General features: G+C 36.0%; 2 protein-coding genes across 3 annotated transcripts in view; one reads left to right on the forward strand and one right to left on the reverse strand.

The window, feature by feature from the left end:
- Positions 1-2,946: 2,946 nt before the first annotated feature.
- Positions 2,947-24,226, reverse strand: part of LOC125662667 (phosphoinositide 3-kinase regulatory subunit 4-like) — a 31,733-nt gene continuing 10,453 nt past the window's right edge. For both annotated transcript variants that reach the window (XM_048894978.2, XM_048894970.2), the window contains exons 11-35: positions 23,796-23,891; positions 23,297-23,391; positions 23,147-23,186; positions 22,499-22,581; positions 21,849-21,924; positions 20,958-21,105; positions 20,378-20,424; positions 20,163-20,264; positions 19,696-19,830; positions 19,061-19,198; positions 15,161-15,337; positions 14,935-14,991; positions 14,802-14,845; positions 14,463-14,606; positions 13,717-13,762; positions 13,367-13,610; positions 13,023-13,203; positions 11,588-11,727; positions 10,509-10,602; positions 8,906-8,997; positions 8,519-8,623; positions 7,949-8,074; positions 6,801-6,958; positions 5,149-5,324; positions 2,947-3,357 (exon numbers count right to left, since the gene is read on the reverse strand). In XM_048894978.2, the coding sequence (XP_048750935.2) occupies positions 3,156-3,357; positions 5,149-5,324; positions 6,801-6,958; positions 7,949-8,074; positions 8,519-8,623; positions 8,906-8,997; positions 10,509-10,602; positions 11,588-11,727; positions 13,023-13,203; positions 13,367-13,610; positions 13,717-13,762; positions 14,463-14,606; positions 14,802-14,845; positions 14,935-14,991; positions 15,161-15,337; positions 19,061-19,198; positions 19,696-19,830; positions 20,163-20,264; positions 20,378-20,424; positions 20,958-21,105; positions 21,849-21,924; positions 22,499-22,581; positions 23,147-23,186; positions 23,297-23,391; positions 23,796-23,891 (2,946 nt within the window). In that variant the 3' untranslated portion in view covers positions 2,947-3,155. The remainder of the gene's footprint in view (positions 3,358-5,148; positions 5,325-6,800; positions 6,959-7,948; positions 8,075-8,518; positions 8,624-8,905; positions 8,998-10,508; positions 10,603-11,587; positions 11,728-13,022; positions 13,204-13,366; positions 13,611-13,716; positions 13,763-14,462; positions 14,607-14,801; positions 14,846-14,934; positions 14,992-15,160; positions 15,338-19,060; positions 19,199-19,695; positions 19,831-20,162; positions 20,265-20,377; positions 20,425-20,957; positions 21,106-21,848; positions 21,925-22,498; positions 22,582-23,146; positions 23,187-23,296; positions 23,392-23,795; positions 23,892-24,226) is intronic.
- On the forward strand, positions 15,352-17,910 carry LOC125662689 (uncharacterized). The gene is made up of 2 exons (XM_048895001.2): positions 15,352-15,507; positions 15,687-17,910. Exon 2 carries the CDS (start codon positions 15,689-15,691, stop codon positions 17,759-17,761), a length of 2,073 nt encoding a protein of 690 aa, XP_048750958.2. The 5' UTR covers positions 15,352-15,507; positions 15,687-15,688; the 3' UTR covers positions 17,762-17,910.

Raw genomic sequence — 24,226 nt, forward strand, 5'->3', positions numbered from 1 at the left:
GCTGTCGCCACACGATTTTTATGATTGTATGAGTTGGGTCTTTGTGCAGAATGTGGTATATTAGTTGTATACTTTGTTTTTGTTATGCCTTATATAAACCTTTAATAAATTATTTATTTAACACATTTATGTTTCTTCTGTAATGCTAGATATGGAAGAGTTGAGTGCATGGCAAAAACCATTGTTACATTACACACCAACTGCTGGTCTGCAATGATAAAACTTGAAAAATATAAAACACTCACGAGCTTGAATATCATTAATAAAAGATAGAGAGGCCCATATGGACCTCGACGGTAACTTGAGTATCACAAGTTTCTCAAGCTATGGCCATTTTGGCCCCATCCCAAACTGCAACTCTAGACTGAACCTGGAGGACATTAATTCAAATTTTTAAAAAGGGCTAGCTGATTATTACAAATCATGTTTAAAAAAAATTACCTTCTGAATGTCCATGAGTAAATAAAGATCTTGAAGCGTGTAATGTATTTTCAATACAGGACCAACTAAGACTTGCCCTGGAGCTTAAACCATGTGCTTGGGGGCCATGAATTTTACAATTTTCAGGGGTGCGATTTTCCCCTCTTTTTAGAGAAATCCTGACTGGCTCAATTTTCAAAAAAAGAAACACTTTGGGTTTGATCTAAAGTACCAGAAAACGTGATTTTTTTTCTGGTAGGTGTTTTCCTCCCTTTTTGACCAGTTTTCCTCCGATTTCTGAAGAATTCAGTCACAGCCCTAAATTTTGGTAGAATGGCAAGTATTTATCATGGAATACATGTATTCGTTAAATATCAATGAGTATCAAAGATGCAATGTATTTTCAATGAATGACTAACTCAACCCAAACTGTGAGGCTAGAACACTGGACCAAGATCAACTTTGGTAAAGGGTTATTAAGTACTTATTCATGCAGTCAGTCTGATTAAAATCAAACCTTCAATAGCTCTTTTTTCATTTTGATTAATGCGACAATCGTGAACCAAAAGTCCGGGCCAATCATTTTCAAATTGTTGGTAGAGGGCTAAGTGTTTATCAGAGTGGTTGTCATGGATTTTGCTTGTCTATGGGTAAAGATTTTCAAAATTGTAATGTATTTTCAATATATTGCCAACTAATTCCTACCCTACGGCCTAAACCCAGAGGCCATGGATTTCACAATTTTTGTAGAGGTCCTCTTCCTCACCATGCATTCAGTTTTCTATACTTCAAGATGTAGAGAAAGAGAAGGTTTTCTAAGCTGAAAGTACATTTTCACTATATGACCATTTTGGCCCTGTCCTGGAAGTGACCATGGTGTCTGAAAAACAATTTTTGTAGACGACTTCTTGCTCTTCCATGCAATTCAATTTATCAATGGTCAAAAACTAAGTACATGAACATTTTCAGTATATGACTACTTTGGACCTGCTTTGGAGTCAGAAACCAGCCCCAAATGTTGTGAAAAAACAAAATTTTGGTAGAGAGCTTTGTGCTCTTCCTAACCATGCATTAAAAAGATTTCAAAGATGGACAGCTCACATACATTTTCACTGTATGTCTACTTTAGCCCCGCCATTGAAGTAGAACCCCTGCCCTGGGAGTCATGATAAATATAATTTTTATGCTCCCCAAAAAATTTTCTGTGCCATGTCTGTCCGTCTGATCTCGCATCTCCTAAACCTTTCATCAAAAATTGATCACAAATGTTCCTAGAGACAAGGATTGTTGGACCAAGGTCATTTTGGAAAGGTCAAACAAGGTCACTCAGAACATATAAAAGATCCTTATTTCAACAGTTTTTTTAATATTAAAGTTCACATCTTCTAAACCTTTCATCAGAAATTGATCAAAAATATTCCTTAAGACAGGGACTTTTGGACCCAGTTCATTTTGGAAAGGTCAATGTCACTCAGAACATATGCCTCATACATGTATAAATAGTTCTTTATTTTAACAGTTTTTGAAAAGGGATTGGTCATATATCATACAAATAATAAGGAAATGACTTTCAGACAAAGGTCACATTGTAAAGGTCAACATATACCTTATATATGAAAAAGAAACCTTCATTTCAACAGTTATTGATCATTGTGCAAGTCATTCATCATATGAAGTAGTTCATTGGTTAGATGCATTTCTGGGAGCATCCATCAGTTTTACTGATATTCTTGTGGTAGAGAACTTCTTGCTCTTCCTAACTGCATTCAGTTTACCTTCAATATGTGCAGATGTAGAGGAGGTTTTTGAAAATTTTGCTATTTTTACCACTTTTGCCCAGTCCCTGGGGTCCCAAGAATACAATGATTACAAAAATCACAATTTATATTCATCTCATCCCTATTGTGCTACATATCAAATTTTAAGATAATTGGCCTTGTAGTATTCAAGAAGAAATTAAAAATATTTAAATGTTAATCGACAACAGACGACGCACAATGGTGGATGAAGACCAATGGAGTTTTACAGGTCACCTGAGTGACTCCAGTGACCTAATAAAATTTGGATTTAGTGATAAATCCAGCTGCATCTGAGATCTACTAATTAAGTCTATTATTACTACTTCCTACATTGCGGGTCAGGCCTGAAGGTTATAAAACTTTTTAGCGCGTTTTTATACTCAAACTCTGTGCTCTAAATCGTACTCGTACTCAAAAATGAAGGTTATAAAACTCTTATAAAATCATTCTCACACTCAAATGGAGCACATGCTCAAACTTTTCAAGTATGCTTTGGGGCTTGCTCAGAGTTATACTCAAAATAAACATGGCTGAGTTTGAGGAAGGTAAAAGTTTTATAACCTCCAAGCCAGGCATGGATTTCTCAAAAGAAACTTAAGTCGAAACTTGGACTTAAGTCTGAGAATTCACTCCACCTTAAGTTTGAGATTTTTTTTTAGAGAAATCCAAGCCAGGAAAGCAACTTGCCTTGGAACATAGCAAAAATTAATAAATCATAATACATATAAAATGTTGAATTTTTTTTTTATCTATTAAACAAATATTGCACAGTTTTGTCAGTATTACTAACAATGTCCACATATGTAATATCCATTGTAATCATCAGGTGATTACAGAAAATACGCTATTACTCCTCTTTATTTAGTCTCCGTTGTTCATTGACAGGTATACCACACGTACATCACTGACACAGAATCACAGATTTAATGTTGTTCACTATTTCCACACTTTGATGACGCCATCCCTGGAGCCAGTGATTACCAGGCACTGTGATGTCTGACATAGGTTGATATCACTTATGATGTTCCGATGACCTTGGGGTGGGGCCTCTGGGCCCCGACGTGGGGTGTCATCATTAGTTACTTGCTTCTTTGTGTAGAATTCCTGAATCACTTCCACTCCATCCACAATTTTGGCTCTGCAAAAGTACCGTATACATACATGTGCTAAACCGATATCTAAAGCTTCAATAGACTGAAACCTCCACCAAGGTTCAACAGTCCACTCCTAAAAATTAAGGATCCATATCCCGATCTTTGTTACTTATTGCAAGGCCTACTTCAGATTAAAGCTTCATTAAATTCCACACATTAAAACAGGAAACACCTTCTTGGCAGAGGTAATAATATTTTGTAAGATTATATTCAACAAGAGGCCAATGGGCCACATAGGTAGTGGGTCCCACATTAAAGTCAAACAAATATTGTGCTCCCATTATATCATGAATAAACTTGAATCTACACTATATTATAATCCTTGCCTGCATACCAATTTAAAATTTGTCCACATGAATGTTGTGAATGAATTACCTAAATAATTCTCCATGCAACCAAGTTAACTCTACACTGGATGGGGATACTTGCATGTAAATTTAACAAATTGCACCCTTTTCTTTATGGGAAGAAGCATTTAGAAATCTTTTCCCATTTTTTAAAAACTTTAACCTCTGTTTTGGCCCCAATTTGACTCCAACGGTCATGGTTTGAACAACCTTGAATCTACACTATATTCAGTTGCAGGCATGTTCAATCTAATTATTTCAAGTTGCACAAAAGTTAGTTAGATTTTATTTACAGTTAACTTGCCATAAACTTACATTCATTTAAGAAATGAACATCACTTTTGTGCTGTTCATGGTCAGTATGAACGGATTTGGATTTGAGGCAAATTCTGTGAATCGCATTAGCGATTCACAGAGAATTTGCCTCAAATCCAAATCCGTTCAAATTGACCATGAACAGCTCAAAAGTGATGTTCATTTCTTATATTTATTATATTCATTTACTAAAACACAGTTTGTTTACATTGCTTCTATTTTGTTGCATAAAACAAACTCCTAGCCTCTGTCACAGTAGTTATTGTGACGTACGTCAACACATAGACATGACGTCACATTTCGTCTCACCCTGCCTTTTATCAACAATGCAAGGTGCACTGTATTTTGGAGGTAGGAGACCGCAAGATTGAGATGATAATCCACGTAAGTTTACAATCTTAATCCAAAGGTGTGACTTGTGAGATCTTTGTAACAGTTGTTCTATTTTTTTTCAAATCATTACGCTCTCTCAGTCGCGTACTTTAAACTAGTTCATAATCCGTTCATAGTCAATGTGAACGGATTGTGTCGCACGCTGCAATTGGTTGGTTCATAGAGGAAAATGCAATTTGTAATATAAATATATACCATTAACTAGAAGTTACACTTAACTTTTGTGCAACTGGACCCTCGAGTCATTGTATAAATAACTTTAATCTAATATATTGGAGATTTTAATAAATTATTCTTTTATTTACATTCCCCCAATTGTCTACCTTTGGAAATGGATATGGTCCATCATTCAAAGAAATGAAATCCCCATCACCAACAGATATTTTGTGCCCATTCTAAAGTGTAGTAGACATGGCACACTGGTTCTGGAGTAGTCTAATGACAGACAACAGACAAATTTTGATTTAAAAAGCCTCATTTACCTCAAGATAATCTACACACAAGGCAGTATGATAAGACTGAAGGCATACTAGGGAAGAAATGCCGACTGCCACAGTAAAAACATTTCTGTCATGAAATTCAAAAAACAAAAATTTGTCAAAAAAGTATCACCCTGCCTGCAGTTAATAAGGTACACAAAAGTACACACACACCTGTATTAACAGAGAAGAACACACACACCTTTATTAACAGAGTACAGAGAGTTAATCAGTTCCATACCTGTAGTTAACCCCAGTCTGTTGGACAGGGTCACTGGCGGCCCCAGCCAGGATAAAGGAGTTGGCGGGGTAGGAGATGTCCCAGAACCTCGCTCTCATATCAGACCCACCAGTAAGCATAAAGACGTTGGTGTCTGTCACAGCAATGTGTAACCCATATACAGAATGGTGGCTGGCCTGCAGACAAAATCCAGCCATAAATACACAACATGGAGATGAATTTTAGTTTGAAATGGAGGTAAAGAACACATAGAATCTAATCAAATTCCCAGATTATAACTAAACAAGAGTACTGCAAACGATACAACATAAGCCCGTTCAACCTTCATTGCAATATCTGTATCCATGAGAAAATATCCAGAAAACTATTTGACCTACTTTTAACCCTAAAGTAGGTCATGGTGCACCAATAAAGTTGAAATATGAACTGATTATGTATTTCTCTGAGATGGATGTTCTGACAAAATGTCAGGACAATACCTGTATTCATAATGGGTACAAAAATCTGAAAAATGAAAACAAGGGGTTTTTTACTAAGTGATACTAAGACTTTGACCTTGAAAAGCTATAGGCATCCTGCACTTGGCATAAGGTGTATGTGTACCAAGTTTGATGGTCCTAGCCCCAATAGTTCGGTCTTTATCCTGCCTACCAGGCTTTCCTACTAAGTGATACTTTGACATTGAACAACAAAAGGTGTCCCCCCACTTGGCATGAAGAAGAGTATGTGTACCAAGTTTGAGGGTCCTAGCCCCAATAGTCTGGTTTGTATTCTACCTACAAGGTTTTCCTATTAACTGATACTACAACCTTGACCTTTGACCTTAAAAAACCATAGGCATCTTCATCTCATCGTGGTAATTAAATGTACCAAGTTGTAAGATCCTAGCTCCAATAGTTCAGTCTATATTCTGCCTACAAGGTTTTCCTATTCACTAATACTACGACCTTGATCTTTAACCTTGAAAAACAAAGGCATCTTTGTCTCAGCATGGTGATTAAATGTACAAAGTTGTAAGATCCTAGCTCCAATAGTTCGATCTGTATTCTGCCTACAAGGTTTTCTTATTAACTGATACTATGACTTTGACCTTAAAAAACAAATGGCATCTTCCTCTCATCAAGGTGATCAAATGTACCAAGTTGTAAGATCCTGGAGCTTACAGTTCATTTTGCATACAAGGTCTGGACAGACAGATGGATGACGATATACCATAATACATCCCGTCTTCAATGGGCATATAAAAACAAACAGGTCGACCTTCCATGAAATATCAAAACACTGTTGCTTTTGGTTGGTTGGTTGTATATTGTTTCAAAGTCCTTCTCAAGAATATTTCATTCATATGAAGATGTCATCATTGCTGGTGAAGGGCTGCAAAATTCAGGCCTATTCTTGGCACTTACGGCCTTTTAGCAGAGCGGGATCTTTATCGTGCCACATCTGCTGTGGCACTGGGCCTTGGATTTTGCGGTCTCATCCAAAGGACAGCCCCATTCAGTTGCCTCTTATGACAACCAAGGGATACTGAGGACTTATTCTAACCAGGATCCCCATGGGGTCTGTTGCTTTTGAATTGAAATACCAGCTTTAGTTGGGTTTAGAATTATCCCTACAAGGAAGTTTCCCATTTTGTGCATAAATGTACACACCTGATTGAGACTGAGAGTGGGGGTAGGACTTGCCCACAGAGCTTTTTGTCTGGCCCCTGTTTCTACATCCCATATCGACACTTCATTGTTTCCCTGGGTGGCCGAGATTAACCAAGACTGCTCCTGGGGGTGCATGATCAATCGTCTCACTCGAGCACCTATAATAAAAGAATCACTAGCAATTAATCCTGGGAGTGCATGATCAATCGTCTCACTCGAGCTCCTGTAATAAAAGAATCACTAGCAATTAATCCTGGGGGTGCATGATCAATCGTCTCACTCGAGAACCTGTAATAACAGAATCACTAGCAATTAAGAGTTGTCTGCAGAAAATCTGACGCTGCCTGTAGTAAAGGTTGCACATGGCATTCAGTGAACACCAATTACTGGTCCCTGAGATATGCTTGATTACATATTTTTTTCAGAAGTAGTAATGATTTTCCATTGCCATGAGTATAGGTTAAGATACAGAGCAAAACTTTAAATTCCTAAATACTTTTACACATTTCAATATGAAGACAAGACTTATCTGTCCTTTATACATCGACTTTCTCATTTATATATATAAAACCCCAATGCATCATCTAAGTTTGAAAATCCATATCTTTTTTTTTTTCCATAGTGATAATGATTTATGCAAAAACATTTTTATCCATTTTATGAAAATGTTCTTATTAATAAGAGAATGTCAATGCAAAAAATTGGACGTGCTTATAAACTGCAAAACAGTGTCTGCAAAATATAATCTGCAACAAATCATGTAACGAAATAACATTCTCTGCTATTACAATGTAGGTCCATTCTTATCATTTGATTCATCACTTGATAAATATGTGCTGATAATCTTTTGGGATGAATTTTAAACAAAAATAAGTTGTCAAGCTTTCATGATGTTACAATGCTTTATGTAGCAAGTCATACTGCTGAAAGTATGTTATTCAGCCAATCAACTTGCAAGTCACAAACAAAATTCAACTATTTCAAGTTTGATGACTACACCTTTAATGCCCTCTACATACATGTATGTTCAGCAGTTCACTTCATGTCCTGAAATGATCACTTTACAATGCTTATAACCTTCACTTATACTGTAAATTTAAAAAACCCAAAAAAAACCCATGTACATGAAACAACTGATCTGCTCTTACCAGTGGGGTGGACTATGGAGTTGATGGGTAGTTGAAATCTCATGTCCCAACAGACATGCGTGCCACTACTGGTACCCACTGCTAACCAGCACTGAGAATGGTGAACAGCAAACGACGTAATCAAACCTACAACAGTACACAGGCGGTATGAACATTTACTGAACTAGTTTGTTTATATTCCATATCTATACAGTACACAGGCGGAACATTTACTGAACTAGTTTGTTTATATTCCGTATCTATACAGTACACAGGCGGAACATTTACTGAACTAGTTTGTTTATATTCCATATCTATACAGTACACAGGCGGAACATTTACTGAACTAGTTTGTTTATATTCCATATCTATACAGTACACAGGCGGAACATTTACTGAACTAGTTTGTTTATATTCCGTATCTATACAGGTAATCTTTGATTTCTTGAACAAGAACACACTATTTGAGACATTGTCTAAATTTTTTCATACATAATTTTGCTTTCCCTTTAACATCCTTTTCTAATTGAGCAATTATATAAAAATCTTTTCTAGAGCTAAATATACTGCAGTCTGATTTTCTTTTGATACCTGATTTTGGGTCGTTCCGGAGCTTCCAGATTTCCTTGTTGGAACGGAGATCATGCCCTACTAAATATCCATTCACAGTGGCATAGGACAACACTGACTGAGCACCTGTAAAATTTCACACTGCACACTATATTCAGTCCTCTATTGTTATTTCAATAAATGTACTGATTACAACTACTAACATTTCTTTCCATTCATTAGAAATAATTTTACACACAAGTATTTGATGCTTTCCACACAAATAGGAGAATGTAAACCAGATAGACTATAGAATAGTCAACAATGACCTCACTAGCATCATAATACTCTTTTTCTCAAATCACATAATTATCTCCTGTCTTTTTAGCAGTAAGTAAATAAATCAGAGAGTTGTTTAAATGTTCTTACCTGTATCAAAGAAGTTGATGTCTACAATGTTCCCATAGTCGACTTTGTCCACATTCAGGTTCTTGTACCATGTAGCCTTCCCTGTCTCTACCCTGATAAAACAACTTCAATTGTTACCCTGATAAAATAATTTAATTTGTTACCCTAATAAAATAATTTAAATTGTTACCCTGATAAAATAACTTAAATAGTTACCCTGATAAAATAACTTAAATAGTTACCCTGCAAAATCTTTTCAATTCTTTAAACTACTGACTTGTACATGTGGATTGTATACTACTGACTTGTTCATCTGGATTGTACACTACTGACTTGTACATGTAGATTGTATACTAATGACTTGTACATGTGGATTGTACACTAATGACTTGTACATGTGGATTGTACACTACTGACTTGTACATGTGGATTGTACACTACTGACTTGTGTACATGTGGATTGTATACTACTGACTTGTACATGTGGATTGTACACTACTGACTTGTACATGTGGATTGCATACTACTAACTTGTACATGTGGATTGTACATTACTGACTTGTACATGTGGATTGTATACTACTGACTTGTACATGTGGATTGTACACTACTGACTTGTACATGTGGATTGCATACTACTAACTTGTACATCTGGATTGTACATTACTGACTTGTACATGTGGATTGCATACTACTGACTTGTACATGTGGATTGTACACTACTGACTTCTACATGTGGATTGTATACTACTGACTTGTACATGTGGATTGCATACTACTGACTTGTACATGTGGATTGTACACTACTGACTTGTACATGTGGATTGTACACTACTGACTTGTACATGTGGATTGTACACTACTGACTTGTACATGTGGATTGCATACTACTGACTTGTACATCTGGATTGTACATTACTGACTTGTACATGTGGATTGTACACTACTGACTTGTACATGTGGTTTGTACACTATTGACTTGTACATCTGGATTGTACATTACTGACTTGTACATGTGGATTGTACACTACTGACTTGTACATGTGGATTGCATACTACTAACTTGTACATGTGGATTGTACACTACTGACTTGAACATGTGGATTGTGAACTACTGACTTGAAGATGTGGATTGTGAACTACTGACTTGTACATGTGGATTGTATACTACTGACTTGTACATGTGGATTGTACACTACTGACTTGTACATGTGGATTGTATACTACTGACTTGTACATGTGGATTGTACACTACTGACTTGTACATGTGGATTGTATACTACTGACTTGTACATCTGGATTGTACATTACTGACTTGTACATGTGGATTGTATACTACTGACTTGTACATGTGGATTGTACACTACTGACTTGTACATGTGGATTGCATACTACTGACTTGTACATCTGGATTGTACATTACTGACTTGTACATGTGGATTGCACACTACTGACTTGTACATGTGGATTGTATACTACTGACTTGTACATGTGGATTGTACACTACTGACTTGTACATGTGGTTTGTACACTATTGACTTGTATAGATGGATTGTACACTAACTGACTTGAACATGTGGATTGTGAACTACTGACTTGAAGATGTGGATTGTGAACTACTGACTTGAAGATGTGGATCGCCCCCAGGTCAGTGAATGTGGCAAGAGACAAAGATGGACCAGCAGCTTCACAGAACACCAAACCTTTCACTTTTTCTCCTGTACAAATAAAAAAAAAAAACTTTTAAAGAATGGACAGTCAGAAACATTGGCAACATTGAAGAAACAAGAAATGTTTGTAAAACACATATGCCCTCCATAGTGCAAAATGGAAAGGTTTATACACTTGCATCATTTATTGGATAGTAGTGCCAAAACAATTCAAGATATTGAGCAGACAATGTATTCCTATGTCCAGAAAGGATTGACCTTTGTCCTTTGACCATGTGACCTCAATATCAATAGGGGTCATCTACTCCTTAGGATGTACCAGTGTACCAAGTTTGGTGTCAATCAAGCAAATGATTCTTAAAATATACAGTGTAGGAGACAATATATTACTATGTCCAATTTGATCCTTGACCTTTGACCAAGTGAACCAAAAATATAGGTTATATACTCCTTATGACGTACCAGTCAGTGTACCAAGTTTGATGTCTGTCAAGAAAAGGGTTCTCAAGATAATGAGTGGACAGTATCTTCCTATGTCCAGTTTGACCCTTGACCTTGAGACCTCAAAATCAATAGGGAGACATCTACTCTTTAGGATATACTTATGTATCAAGTTTGATGTCAGTCAAGTGTGACCTCAAAATCAATAGGGGTTATCTACACCTTAGGATGTACCAGTGTATCAAATTTGATGACTGTCAAAGAAAGAGTTCTCAAGATATCGAGCAGACAATATCTTCCTATGTCCAGAGTGGACTGAACCATGACATTTTGGCCTGAAAATAACTAGGGGTCCTCTTCTACTCATAACTAAACACCATATGATATATCATTATGATCAAATGAATGGTTCTCAAAATATTGAGCAGACAAAATGTGGTCTACAGATGGACAAACAGACCGACCAACAGGTGCAAAGCAATATGCCCCTCTTCTTTGAAGGGGGCATAAAAAGCTACCAGTACATAACAGATACTGAAAATGTGATAAACTGACTTAAAAAAAATCTCATTGATAGAAATAAATATCTCACCTGGTACAGAGGTCTCTTTGAGGGTTTGTTTAGAGCGGTTAGCCACGCTATTCCCCTCCAATTTCTCCGACTCCCATAACTTAACTGTGCCATCATTCGAAGCCGAGGCAAAATATGCATGGTCTGAGGACACTTGTATCCTGCCAGGTAGATAATACAAACGAATGGGTAACCCATGAAAATTCTAAGTACTGCTACCTTAAATTTGTACATATTTTTCTTTCATTGCTTAATAATTAACTTATACAAATAAAGAAAACCCAATAATATTTTTTTTTATAATTATTATAAAGAATATTGTCTTCATATGAATCAGTATTGCATGAAAATTTACATTATAAGTGTCTATGTGCTGTGATATTCTGGAAAATAGGCTTTTGAAGAAAATTCAAGAAATCTGTTGCCATGGAAACCAAGATTTTGAATTTTTCTACCAAATTTATAAGTAAATTAAAGGAAAGAAACCTGACAAGATTTCCTGAAAATTTCATATTCCCACTGTCTTTCTTTGACAAGTTGTGTATTAATTTATCAAAATTCATTAAATCAAGTAATTGTGTACAAATTCCCATGCAAATCAGGTTGTGTAATATTTATATTCTATGATTGATTGACTGATTGAATATTGTTTAACGTCCCTCTCGAGTATATTTCACTCATATGGAGACGTCACCACTGCCGGTGAAGGGCTGCAAAATTTAAACCTATGCTCGGCGCTTATGGCCTTTGAGCAGGGAGAGATCTTTATCATGCCACACCTGCTGTGACACGGGACCTCGGTTTTTGCATTCTCATCCTAAAGACCGCCCCATTTAGTCGTCTCTTACGACAAGCAAGAAAAGGATTAATATACCAAATGTCAGAGATAATAAAGAATGTTTATATTTCATGGTAAATAATTGCTGTTATTGTACCATGTCCCTTAAGGTAGCTCACTCACTAAAGCTTATACTCCTTATGACACTACGTCACAAGATGGCGTTAACATTTTTTATGAAATTATTTCTATCGATTGATTTGTTTGTCTATCATCATAGCTCAGTGATTATAGCAATGGGCTGGTGAACCACAGATCTCAAGTTCAAATTCACCAGAGTCTTTTGTTTATATGTGTTGAAATAATTTTTTTTCAAAATCATGTTTATATGTGTTGAAATAATTTTTTTGAAAATCATGTTTTTATCCAAATTTGCATATTTTCTGCCTTTCTGGCATATATACTAATATTACATGTCATCATATCTTTCATGATTAAATCAATGCATACTGATTTGAGAAACTACATGTATTTCAGGGTGTAGTGAGCCACCTTAAACTGGTTAACAATATCAAAAGTTGTGTTTGTCATGGTACATACATGTATATTCAGCACATAGCAGGGCTACACTAAACACAGCACTAGCAGTTTCAAAATCAGTAAGGTTTCACCCCCTACCTGTTGATTGCACCTCTGTGTTCCTGTAGATGGGCCACCAGCAGCCCCTTAGGTTTCCAGTTACTGGGTGGGGGTCTCCTCTCCCAAGCTATCTCTAGCAAGTCTTTAGACTCAGCTGAGTATAGCTCTCGCTTCTTATGAACAATGTTTCTCAGGGCTATCTTACAATTATTGTACCTTGCTACAATGCACAGACATGAAGCATCAGATTTTTATTGCAAGTAAAGCATTAATCTAAAAAGCATGACTCAATCAGGAAACACTTCACATTAACAGCGAACACAAAAAATTGAAGTCTCCTGCTTCTGACACTTTGTAATATGTAACACACAAAGCACCCTTACTTGTAGGGTTTTTCTCCAAGCCTTTCTCTGCTACAGACCTAGCTGACCCCTCCACTGACATCTGACTCTGTGACATGGTTACAAAGCTTCCAGATGATGAGGAGGACTGACTCAGAGTCTGGGAAGTGTTTAACTTCCTCTCTAGAGTCTCTGCAGTTTTCTGAAGAGTCTTCACTTTTGGAGACATACTGTTTGTTGAAGAATCTGATTCATTTGAACCAAACATGCTCTTCCATTCTGAGTTCTAAAATAATGATACATGTATATACAATTATATAATTTGTAAGGGATCAGAGAGAGATTTTCTCTTCTACCATAACTATTAAGGATTTAGATATACAGCGACTCACCATGTTGATAGATTGGTCTTTAGGCAGACTCTTTTTCGAAGAACGACTAAAAAACATAAAATCAAATAAACCATTATGTACATGTCTGAAATACAACTTAGAGCACTATGTCTTTGTTGTTGAATACATACACATTTATATACTGTACACGTATAGTCATTATACACATATTATCTATCATTTTCACATCACCCATAAACATAAATGAGGACAAAACTTATAATATCTAGTTAAGTAGTATACCATATTTTTATAGCATTTTGTTCCCTCTACCATTATAACATTTTGTACATCTATTAATGTACTTATATACTATACATCTACCATTATAACATTTTGTACATCTATTAATGTACTTATATGCTATACATCTACCATTATAACATTTTGTACATCTATTAATGTACTTATATACTATACATCTGCCATTATAACATTTTGTACATCTATTAATGTACTTATACACTATACACGAAGTATTTAAATATCACCTGAGCGGTATCATTTGAATCTCTTTCCCGGTTTATTTTACTTTATTTCATTTTTTCAATACTCATGTTATATTTGTTCTGAATACCCTTAATGGGTCCAAAATTGGAAATTCTATTCTAGTCACCACTGTATGGATCCCCCCCCCCCCCCCCCCCCCCCCCCAATTGTTATTACTCTTCGATTAAAGCATGGAAAAGACACATATATTCAACTGAACCTCCCTCTTCAGTTCACATTGCATGCACTATACACACCTAGAAACAGTTAAATCCACCCCCTGTTGTTTTAGATCTTTTTGTTTTATCAGTTCAGCATGTCTCCTTGTTATAGCTTTGCCAGGGCCCACGATGCAGAACACACCCAGGGAATCCCTCATTTCCTCTTTGGTATCCACAGACCTGGAGGGAGTGATATCAAAACAAACAGAGATTAACAATGACTACCACCATTAAGTCTTACATTTATCTCCTGGTCATCTGAAATTGTGTTTTGCAAATATTGCTATAAAATCCCTTAACAAGAGGAAAAACCATAGATTGTTACTCTAAAACTTTCTAAAATACAGAGCGATATCTTTATTTAGTTTGCATTACCCTGCTCTGGATCGGTGTAATTTCATCACATAATCTTTCATGGCCTGCAAAACAAATAATAGACCATTCAATGAATAACTAATGGTATCATTTTCAAAATAAGTAGAATCAGACACCAATTGCATGTCCTTACAAGAATTTTATCCTCATGTGATTCATCCATTCCAAAGGAAGTCAGCTTTTTAAACACCTACAAAAGCCATGTTTTCTCTTAATAACATAGTTCTGCATATTAATGAACGAAAATTAGGCATGGGGATATATTCTTTATCAGAAAAAAAAAATGGCAGATATCCTCTACTTCAAAGGTTCATCATAAATAACACTGTGATCTTCAATGAGCTCTGAATGAGAGTGACCTGTGACATGGATTCGTCTAGCTCTGGGTAGTTAGTGCGGTGGCCCTGCCTGCTGATGGATCTCATGTACTGCCTTTCCCTCAGAATGTCGAACAATCTGTCTGGCTGGTTGACCCTTAGTATGTAGTCAAAGACAGAGCGGGGAATAGGGCTCTGCAGGGCATTCAGCAGAAAAATCTAGAAAAAACACAATTACAATATCACTAATATTCATTACAAACTATATGGAAAACCAATTTTTGAAATTCCCCGCCATTTCAAGTCATTAATATTCATTAGATTCTGTGTACCGTCCTGAATATAATAACTTCCTGTTTTAATTTGGAACTCCTTTATATACACAACAGGTAAGCCATTTGGTATTGTCTTCCTGATGGAGTTTTGTTACAGTTTGAATTACTGTCAATGATATATAAATTGCTTCCATGAATTAAGTAATTCGGCTATCAAGTTTTCTAGCTCCTCAAAGGCTTATAGTCTACTTTCACTTTCTTCTATATGCATTGTTTAATCTCCTTTTTTATAGAGATGGAGGACCCTTTCTTCTCTGTTCTTCTGTACAACCGGATGCTTGAGATAGTGGGATGTGAAGAAGAAATAGCTATGAGAAGAACAGAAATAGATATCTGTGACTATCTTTACAATCAAATGTCCTGTGTGGCCTGTCACAGGAGAAGTGCTGGCAGTCACAGGGAGGGGCTACGCATGACAGGCTCCGATGTGGATATCATGTACTACCCAACAAACCACCATGTTATCTGGGACTTAGCAGATGCACACTACTACAATCCTACCACAGAAACCACCATTCTTATGGAGTACCAAGAGACTATTCCAGGGACAGTCTTTCTGCGTCTATTGAACATGCACCCCACAAACAATACCATAACTAAACAATCCTGTGTTCAAAGAGGGTCTCTGTCTTATCTTAGTAGTAGGAAGTATCTGGAAAATGCTGATAAACTTTATTTTGGTCAGAAAGTTGTCAAGCATGGTCCATGCCAAACAAACACAGTGGCTGGCAATGAATATGATGGAGCGGTAGGGTTTGTTGGCAGAAAATGGCCACCACAAGCTAATGACTGGGTCTCTAGAGGTATGCGATTCAGGTGGCCTGAGATAAAGGTCCTTGAAAACATTGTCTTCTCTGGTTGTCACTTTGTGCCTGTTGGTAGCAAGCAGTCCCGACTCGAAAACGGCCCAAATCTGGACTATGAGTGGCGCATATCCTTTGTTCAAGCTGAACAAAAATTAGTGTATGCCATGACTCATTGTCAATTTCTCTGTTACGCATTATTGAAAGTTTTTCTGACGGAAGTTCTGAACAAAAATGTGAAAGAAGAAGACAAATTATTGTGTTCCTATTTCTTAAAAACTGCTGTGTTTTGGGCCATTCAAACTGACCCTGAATTTCACTGGTCAAAGGAGAATTTCTTCAGTTGTTTTTGGAAATGCTTTAAACTGCTGCTGCAGTGGGTATACACTGGGTATTGCCCTAACTTCTTCATTCCACAGAACAATCTGTTTGTCTTCAAGATTGTTGGTGCTGATCAAGAGAAACTCTTTACACAAATGTATGATCTCTACTGTGCCAGAGAGCAAAGTCTCGCCCAATGCTCTTCTCTGATGAAGATGATGAGCAAGGTTTTGAACAATCCCAACAGACTTATTCATGAATCAACAGAAGTCCACTTCGATGAGTATGACCATGATGCTGTGCTGCAACACACTTTGGTTTCTATCAATGCCCTTCAAAACCAAGAGCTCAATTACGACAGGAAAGCATTCTACAATGTAACTCACATGAACACAGGAAGCATGTCCCTCACTGAAAAAGTTCTCATTAAAAGACATGCCCTGAATGTGTATCACCAAATAGCATTTATAGAGCAATTTAGCTGTAGCTGTGGAGTGAAATGCAAGAGAAATAGGCAAACTTACAGAGAGCACAAAACAGTTGGATCCCGATTACTAAAGCTAACATCAGAGTTTGGGTGTGCTAGTGACAATCTTTATTTAGCACTGTTTCAATATCTTGATGGTAAATTCAAATATTCCTTAAACACCTTAGAAGAGGCAAAAACAAGACTTTATCAAACACATGTGTTCTACTGGAACGAATACAAAAATAAGAAGGCATATACCAGAGAAATGTTGGGAAAACCGATGACAGAGAAAATGAAGGAAGCTATGGCATTTGATATTCACATTCCACTACTCGCACAATTCTGCGAGCTAGATGTTGAGTTGTCTCTCCTCATGAAAACAAGACAAAGAAGAGCTCTAATAATCTCCCCTTTTGTTTTCCATATGTTTCTTGTCTTTCTGTGTCACTACAGAGTAAAAAGTCAGCTAGGGGCCCGGTCCCTGCAGGAGTTACATACCCTGGTTTCTAATGACTGTGGCCAGTATATTGTCAGTCACACTCGGGACACTGCCTGGGAAATCCTTGGTATCTGTCATCAGCTGGCTGGGAATCTGGACCAAGCTCTACAGGCATACCTCACTTCACTTAAACAAACGCCCATCAACTTCATAACGGAAGCAACAAAAATGCGTGTATTACTCCTCGGCAGTGAAAATGAGACAGACAACAACTAGAGACAAACTCCTAGAACTTGTATTAGCAGTGATTTTTCAACATTTTTCAAAAGGGTCCTGTGGTTTTCGAATTGGGAAAACCTTATCATTATTGTAAATATGCTAAATATTTCATATTAAAGAAGAAATCAAACACAAATTGATGTCAATCTTCTTTTATTTTACATACTTAACTTTCTTTTCTTTAAGCTCTTAAAACTTCGACTATTCTTTCTAAATCATCTAGAATTGATGCATCTTTGTCATGTCATATATAAACTATTCACAATGAACTTATTTTTTAACAAATACGTTTTTTGCCAGTTTTTATTATTGGGAAAAGTGCAAGTTAATTTGGGGAGAAAATGGTCTTTTTGGGGAGGGGAAAGGGCCGTTATTTGGACCTAAAATGAGTCTTTAAAAATCACTGATTAGCATGCAGCCTACATTACCATGGAGCATATATTACCATGGAGCATGGAACTAGTATAAGCATGCTTGCAAAAAACAATGGAAGCAATGACGTGTACATGTATTATCTTTTTTTCACTTTAATATGCAGAATGATATTGGAAACATTAGAAAAACTGCAAATCTAACTTTTATCGGCGGCTAATCTTGCTGCATACGTACAGTATGTGTATCTTTAGCATATAGACTATTCAGTGGAAAAGGAGCTTTCTGCAATTAAGCACAGATTTGAAGTAGTATTTTCTCTTACAAAGTCTAACAACTGTGTAGTTGAGTTAACAAAAGCTCCCTACTGTCCAAGGCACTGAGAGGGACACACAACCAAATGTGACATGTTTACAGTATTTGCAAATACCCAATGCAAAGTTTTAGCTACCATCTCCACCATATGTGCAAACAGGTGGACTGGTTCTATACCAAACGCATACATAAATGGACGGGTTCATGATGATGATCGAATGTTTGTACGAAATGGTTACTCCTAAATCTTGTGAATGTTTCTCTCATACTAACATTAGTTTGTTTTACACATATATATTCTAAAATATTCCAGTGTGTTTCTGCATGTGTCTATTTCATGTCTCTGTACAATGTTTCATGTCTCTGTACAATGATAAATTCTTTATTTCATGTCTTTGTACAATGATAAATAGTCTATTTCATGTCTTTGTACAATGATAAATAGTCTATTTCATGTCTTTGTACAATGATAAATAGTCTATTTCATGTCTCTGTACAATGATAAATAGTCTATTTCATGTCTCATTACAATGATAAATAGTCTATTTCATGTCTCATTACAATGATAAATAGTCTATTTCATGTCTGTACAATGATAAATAGTCATACCTCTTTGTCCACCTGTAGAATGGGTTTCTTGAGACAGGGCTGTAAAGCAGGCAAGACTTTACAGTGAATGTCTGCAATATTGAAGGTTCTGGTCAAGGCCGAAATAAATCCTACGGCCCCTTGACGAATCCAGATCCCCTATAACAAAATACTGTAAACATACACATGTATACTGTAAACATACACATGTACTGTAAACATACACATGTACCATATCACTGGTTTTTTCTGAAATTGATTCTGATTCTCCCTCCATATCCATATTGGATGATATCACATGTACATTTATTGCATGTATGTGTATATATGTAGATCTATTATTAATTTGTGATATGCGCTTTGTAATACGGTTGTATTTTGTATTATATGTAATTTAGAAGGCCCTGTGGAGGAATAGTCAGGTGCATTAATCAGGTCACCTTCTCTAAATAAAGTATTATTATTTATATCATTATCATTACAGCAAAATATACAAAAAAAGTTACCCTTATTAAAAAAAAGTAGCACGACATACGCAATAAGAACACTAATAGAATGTATTGGTCATGTAGTAGTCCAGAGTATGGTCGTGTAAAATTGGTATCATTAACTTTAAGATATGACCCAGATAAGATGCTATGTGAATGATTACTTACAGGGTGTGCTAGAAATGGGACAACTTCATGCAAAAACTCTTGCAGCATAGCTTTCTGTATCAGACCTAATTCTGTAAGAGCCTGTAGAACTCCCAATGTTTTGTGGATCACAAACTCCTCTGAGTCACTCAGGCCCTGAAAAAAATCAATGAAAGGTTAAGGTGTACATGTAAAACACAGTGTCTCTACCATTCAGTAATGATAAGCTGTTCAGTGTTTGATAATGATACTTCTCAAACATAAATAAATGTTGGTTTACATGAAATATGAAAGCTCTATCACTCGCACTTCAAAATTTATGGGCAAGGTAAACATTTTTACTGACATATAGTCAAACAGATAAAACAGACAGACAGACCAAAACTATATGTTCCCAAATCTCGGGCATAAAAAGTTATATGTATTCAGTAATGAGTAATCTTGAGGTATGGAGTACCACTGTAGATATCATTTCATCTGTTCCTCACCTGATCCAGGAGAGGCTTCAGTATTGAACAGCTCTGCCAGCCAACGTAGGCTGCAACACCCACTATGTTGTCAAAGAATGAGCCACGTAAATGCCAGTCAGTCTGAAAATATCCCAAATCTTGTCAAACATTACTCTGTGAAAATCCTCAGGTCAATAATTTAATAAATACTGGTTCGATATTTTTAAAAAACACCTGAAACTAGATGTACTGACCTTGTCATTGAGGAAAGTAATCATGTGAGACAAAAGAACATCATTGGCTGAAAATAAAATATAACAATGAAAGCCACTTCAACTCAACAATTATATTCTACAATATAACAATGAAAGACACTTCAACTCAACAATTATATTCTACAATATAACAATGAAAGACACTTCAACTCAACAATTATATTCTACAATATAACAATGAAAGACACTTCAACTCAACAATTATATTCTACATTATAACAATGAAAGACACTTCAACTCAACAATTATATTCTACATTATAACAATGAAAGACACTTCAACTCAACAATTATATTCTACAATATAACAATGAAAGACACTTCAACTCAACAATTATATTCTACATTATAACAATGAAAGACACTTCAACTCAACAATTATATTCTACATTTCATCTTCCGTAAAATAGTGGGTGTAACAATTATATATTCTACATTTCATCTTCTGTAAAATAGTGGGTGTAATTGATTGATAGATACTTTGTTTACACAGAATGTATATTTCGTACCTTTCTGACAGTGTAATTGATTGATTATTACACAAAATGTACATTTCGTACCTTTCTGACGGCCAAAAAACACACACAGCTTTGTAATTCCGTTCTCTAGTAAAGTCTGTTTGACACTATTGTCAGGGTCACTCAGCAGGGTCACGACCTTCTGTTGGATTGTTTCTTGTAGGGAGAGGAGCTCTATGTCATAATTGGCCTGTTTAGAACAAATTTCCAGATTTAAATAATGCACACAGTACCACAATCTTCTGTAAGAGAGAGGTCATTTCTCTGCATTTCAAATAGATTTTAATCAACAAAAACAGAAACTTATTCATTATTTTGCACTTCTGAATGTTACCCCAACTATTACAATCTTGCACATATAATCATCCCCCTGCCCTTGTTTTTTTATGTGTCAACCACTCCCATTGCCCATGTGAAGCTATACATTAACTAATCTCCCACCCTTGTGAAGTTACATCAACTAATCCCCCACCACTGTGAAGTTACATCAACTAATCCCCCACCACTGTGAAGTTACATCAACTAATCCCCCACCACTGTGAAGTTACATCAACTAATTCCCCTACCCTTGTGAAGCTATACATCAACTAATCCCCCACCATTGTGAAGTTACATCAACTAATTCCCCACCCTTGTGAAGCTATACATTAACAAATCTCCCACCATTGTGAAGTTACATCAACTAATCCCCCACCCTTGTGAAGTTGCATCGATTAATCTCTCACCATTGTGAAGTTCAACCAATCCCATCCCCCTGTGAGGGGATTTTCTGACTTAATGTGTCTTTGTCAAATATATCACATGTACATAAAAATTTTCGATCCCTTCTTTTTATAATTAGATATACGATACAGATATAGAATACAGAATTCTATTTCTGGTAACGTGATACAGAACTCTATGAATTACTGGTTCCTTGGTATTCCAACTCACCTGATACAAAAGACCATCTACAGCCTCTTCCTCTTCATTCTCTTCTAGGTCAATTCTCTGGGTCATCTCCAAAACTCTACAGTCCAAAAGCAAATCATAGGATATGTATTATCATACACATGTATGTACTTTATATTGTCATTTGAGAGAAAATGTCAGAATGATTTACTTTGGAACAATATGCAATGTTATTTAATTTTCTGGGATTCTGTGGATACGGTATTTTCCTATATTTACAGCTCCAAGGAATTACCTAGCCATAGGTACAGCATAAGAATCTGTCCTATTATTAAAAACTTTACAGCTCCAAGGCATTATCTAGCTAAAGTTCAAGCCTATCGATCTGTCCAATTATTAACAAATTAAGCCAAAAATATCTACTTTGTAATATTTCCCTCTTACCTATCTTCTTATCATTAAGCGATGCATAAATATATCTACAAATTGCTTCCTACACAAAACACAGATTACTCCACAAATCTCAATGTACTTTACATAAGTGATTAACATCAGGTATAACCAAGTCCCTGTTTGGTGAGCACACCCAGATACATGTACTTTACACCGATGACAGAAGTTTAACTTTATAGCTAATTACACACAGACGACCAGTACACGATAGCTTGCCATAGAATATGCAGTGTATTTACCTGAGAGCTGTTTCTGCCAGCTTGGCAATGTTCTCAGCATAAGCAGCCCTGACCATCACTACAGGGTCCTGTGTTAAGTGAGTCTGTTAAAAAAAAAAATGGCATTAAGTATCGGAGTAAGACAAGGAAGGCCACGCCTTACCACACTTAAACTACTCCACTAATTCTATTTACTTAATAAAGCTTAGAAGTCACTCCTTGATATTTTCAGTTTTTCATCTTTTCATCATTTTTATGAATTTTTACTGGAAACCAACTTCTATTTGCGTGCGATATATTTTCGTGAGGTTCACAAGAACCTCGTTTTCAGAAATATTTCTAGTTGCGAACCAGTCCCTTGATGGCTCATGGACTTATTTAAGATCATCTCAGTTGCAAAAATTAGTATTCGTACCATGAACCAGTTTATCACTGGTAAATTGCAAGATAAAGTCATCAAATTAAATGTTGGTTTACAGTAATTACACAGATTTTTAATGTCATTCTATATTTAATGTTATGGATAGTATACATGTATATTTACTCAAGTTTTGATTTCACAGTTTTGGCAAGTAGGGAATATAGTGAAAATTAAAAAGCAGCAAAAATACGGCTATACACAGTACATGCATGTACAATATTGACAGCTATTATGAAGTATAAACTTACTATGTTTGGAAAAATATACTCTGGGAATACATTGGCATCACTGCAATTACAATATCAAAACTTTTGATTGAACTCAACCAATACTAAAATTCATCATGCCATTATAAAGATGTACTGTTAGAGTTTTTACGACTCATCACAAGTTCTGACCTCCTCGGAATGGAGTCTATGTCCACCAGACACTGTGTGACCACTCGAATCACCTCAGCTCTCACTCGTGGAAACTGGTCATTGGCAAAACTCAGCTGAAAAACAGAATCAATCCTTGAACTGTAGAAACTTAACTGGAAAACTCAGCTGAAAAACAGAATCAATCCTTGAACTGTAGAAAATTTACTCAGCCACAACTACATACACCACTGCCGCATAAAATAATTAGGCTATCGATTGACCCTTGCAACTTCTCGAGAGATTTACATGCAAGTGTTCACCACTTACCATGACCAGTAACCATGTAAAGTTACTGGTCCTGTACTAGATTTGTCTATCTTTCTGGAGACTCAAGATAAAATGAAAATCTATGTATTACCAGTACTAAAGTTTTAAATTCATCGATCCTGCAAATCATTTGTTGTTCTCAGACCGGCAGACAAGAGTAAAGGTCAAACACTGTTTACATACATCAATAGTTCATACAGTTTTTGTTTACCATGTATGGAATAATTCTATCCAGTATGATGTCTGTTGTTACAAACTTTGAGGTTTCCAGTAAGAGCTGCAAAGCGGTCAGCTTACTGTTACAAAACTGAAATAAAAAATGAACAAAAAACTAAAATACACAACATATATTGCAACACAAATAAAACTGAAATAATCAACAAAACTAAAATATATAAAGTACATGGTTGGCTGTTGTAACAATCAAGAATATACATGGTTGGCTGTTGTAACAATGAACAATTTACTGTGTTACTTGTATTTCAGCTTACATGGAACACAAACTATAAGCATACATACACAAGTACATGTATATTTACTGAGCAACCATGTGTGCAGTTCCATTCCTCAATACATTCTACATGTAATACAAAACATTCTTTAATTGGTTTATGCTAAATATTTGTCTGTCAGACAATCTAT

The sequence above is a fragment of the Ostrea edulis genome, chromosome 1 (assembly GCF_947568905.1).
Source record: "Ostrea edulis chromosome 1, xbOstEdul1.1, whole genome shotgun sequence".
Classification (NCBI taxonomy): domain Eukaryota; kingdom Metazoa; phylum Mollusca; class Bivalvia; order Ostreida; family Ostreidae; genus Ostrea; species Ostrea edulis.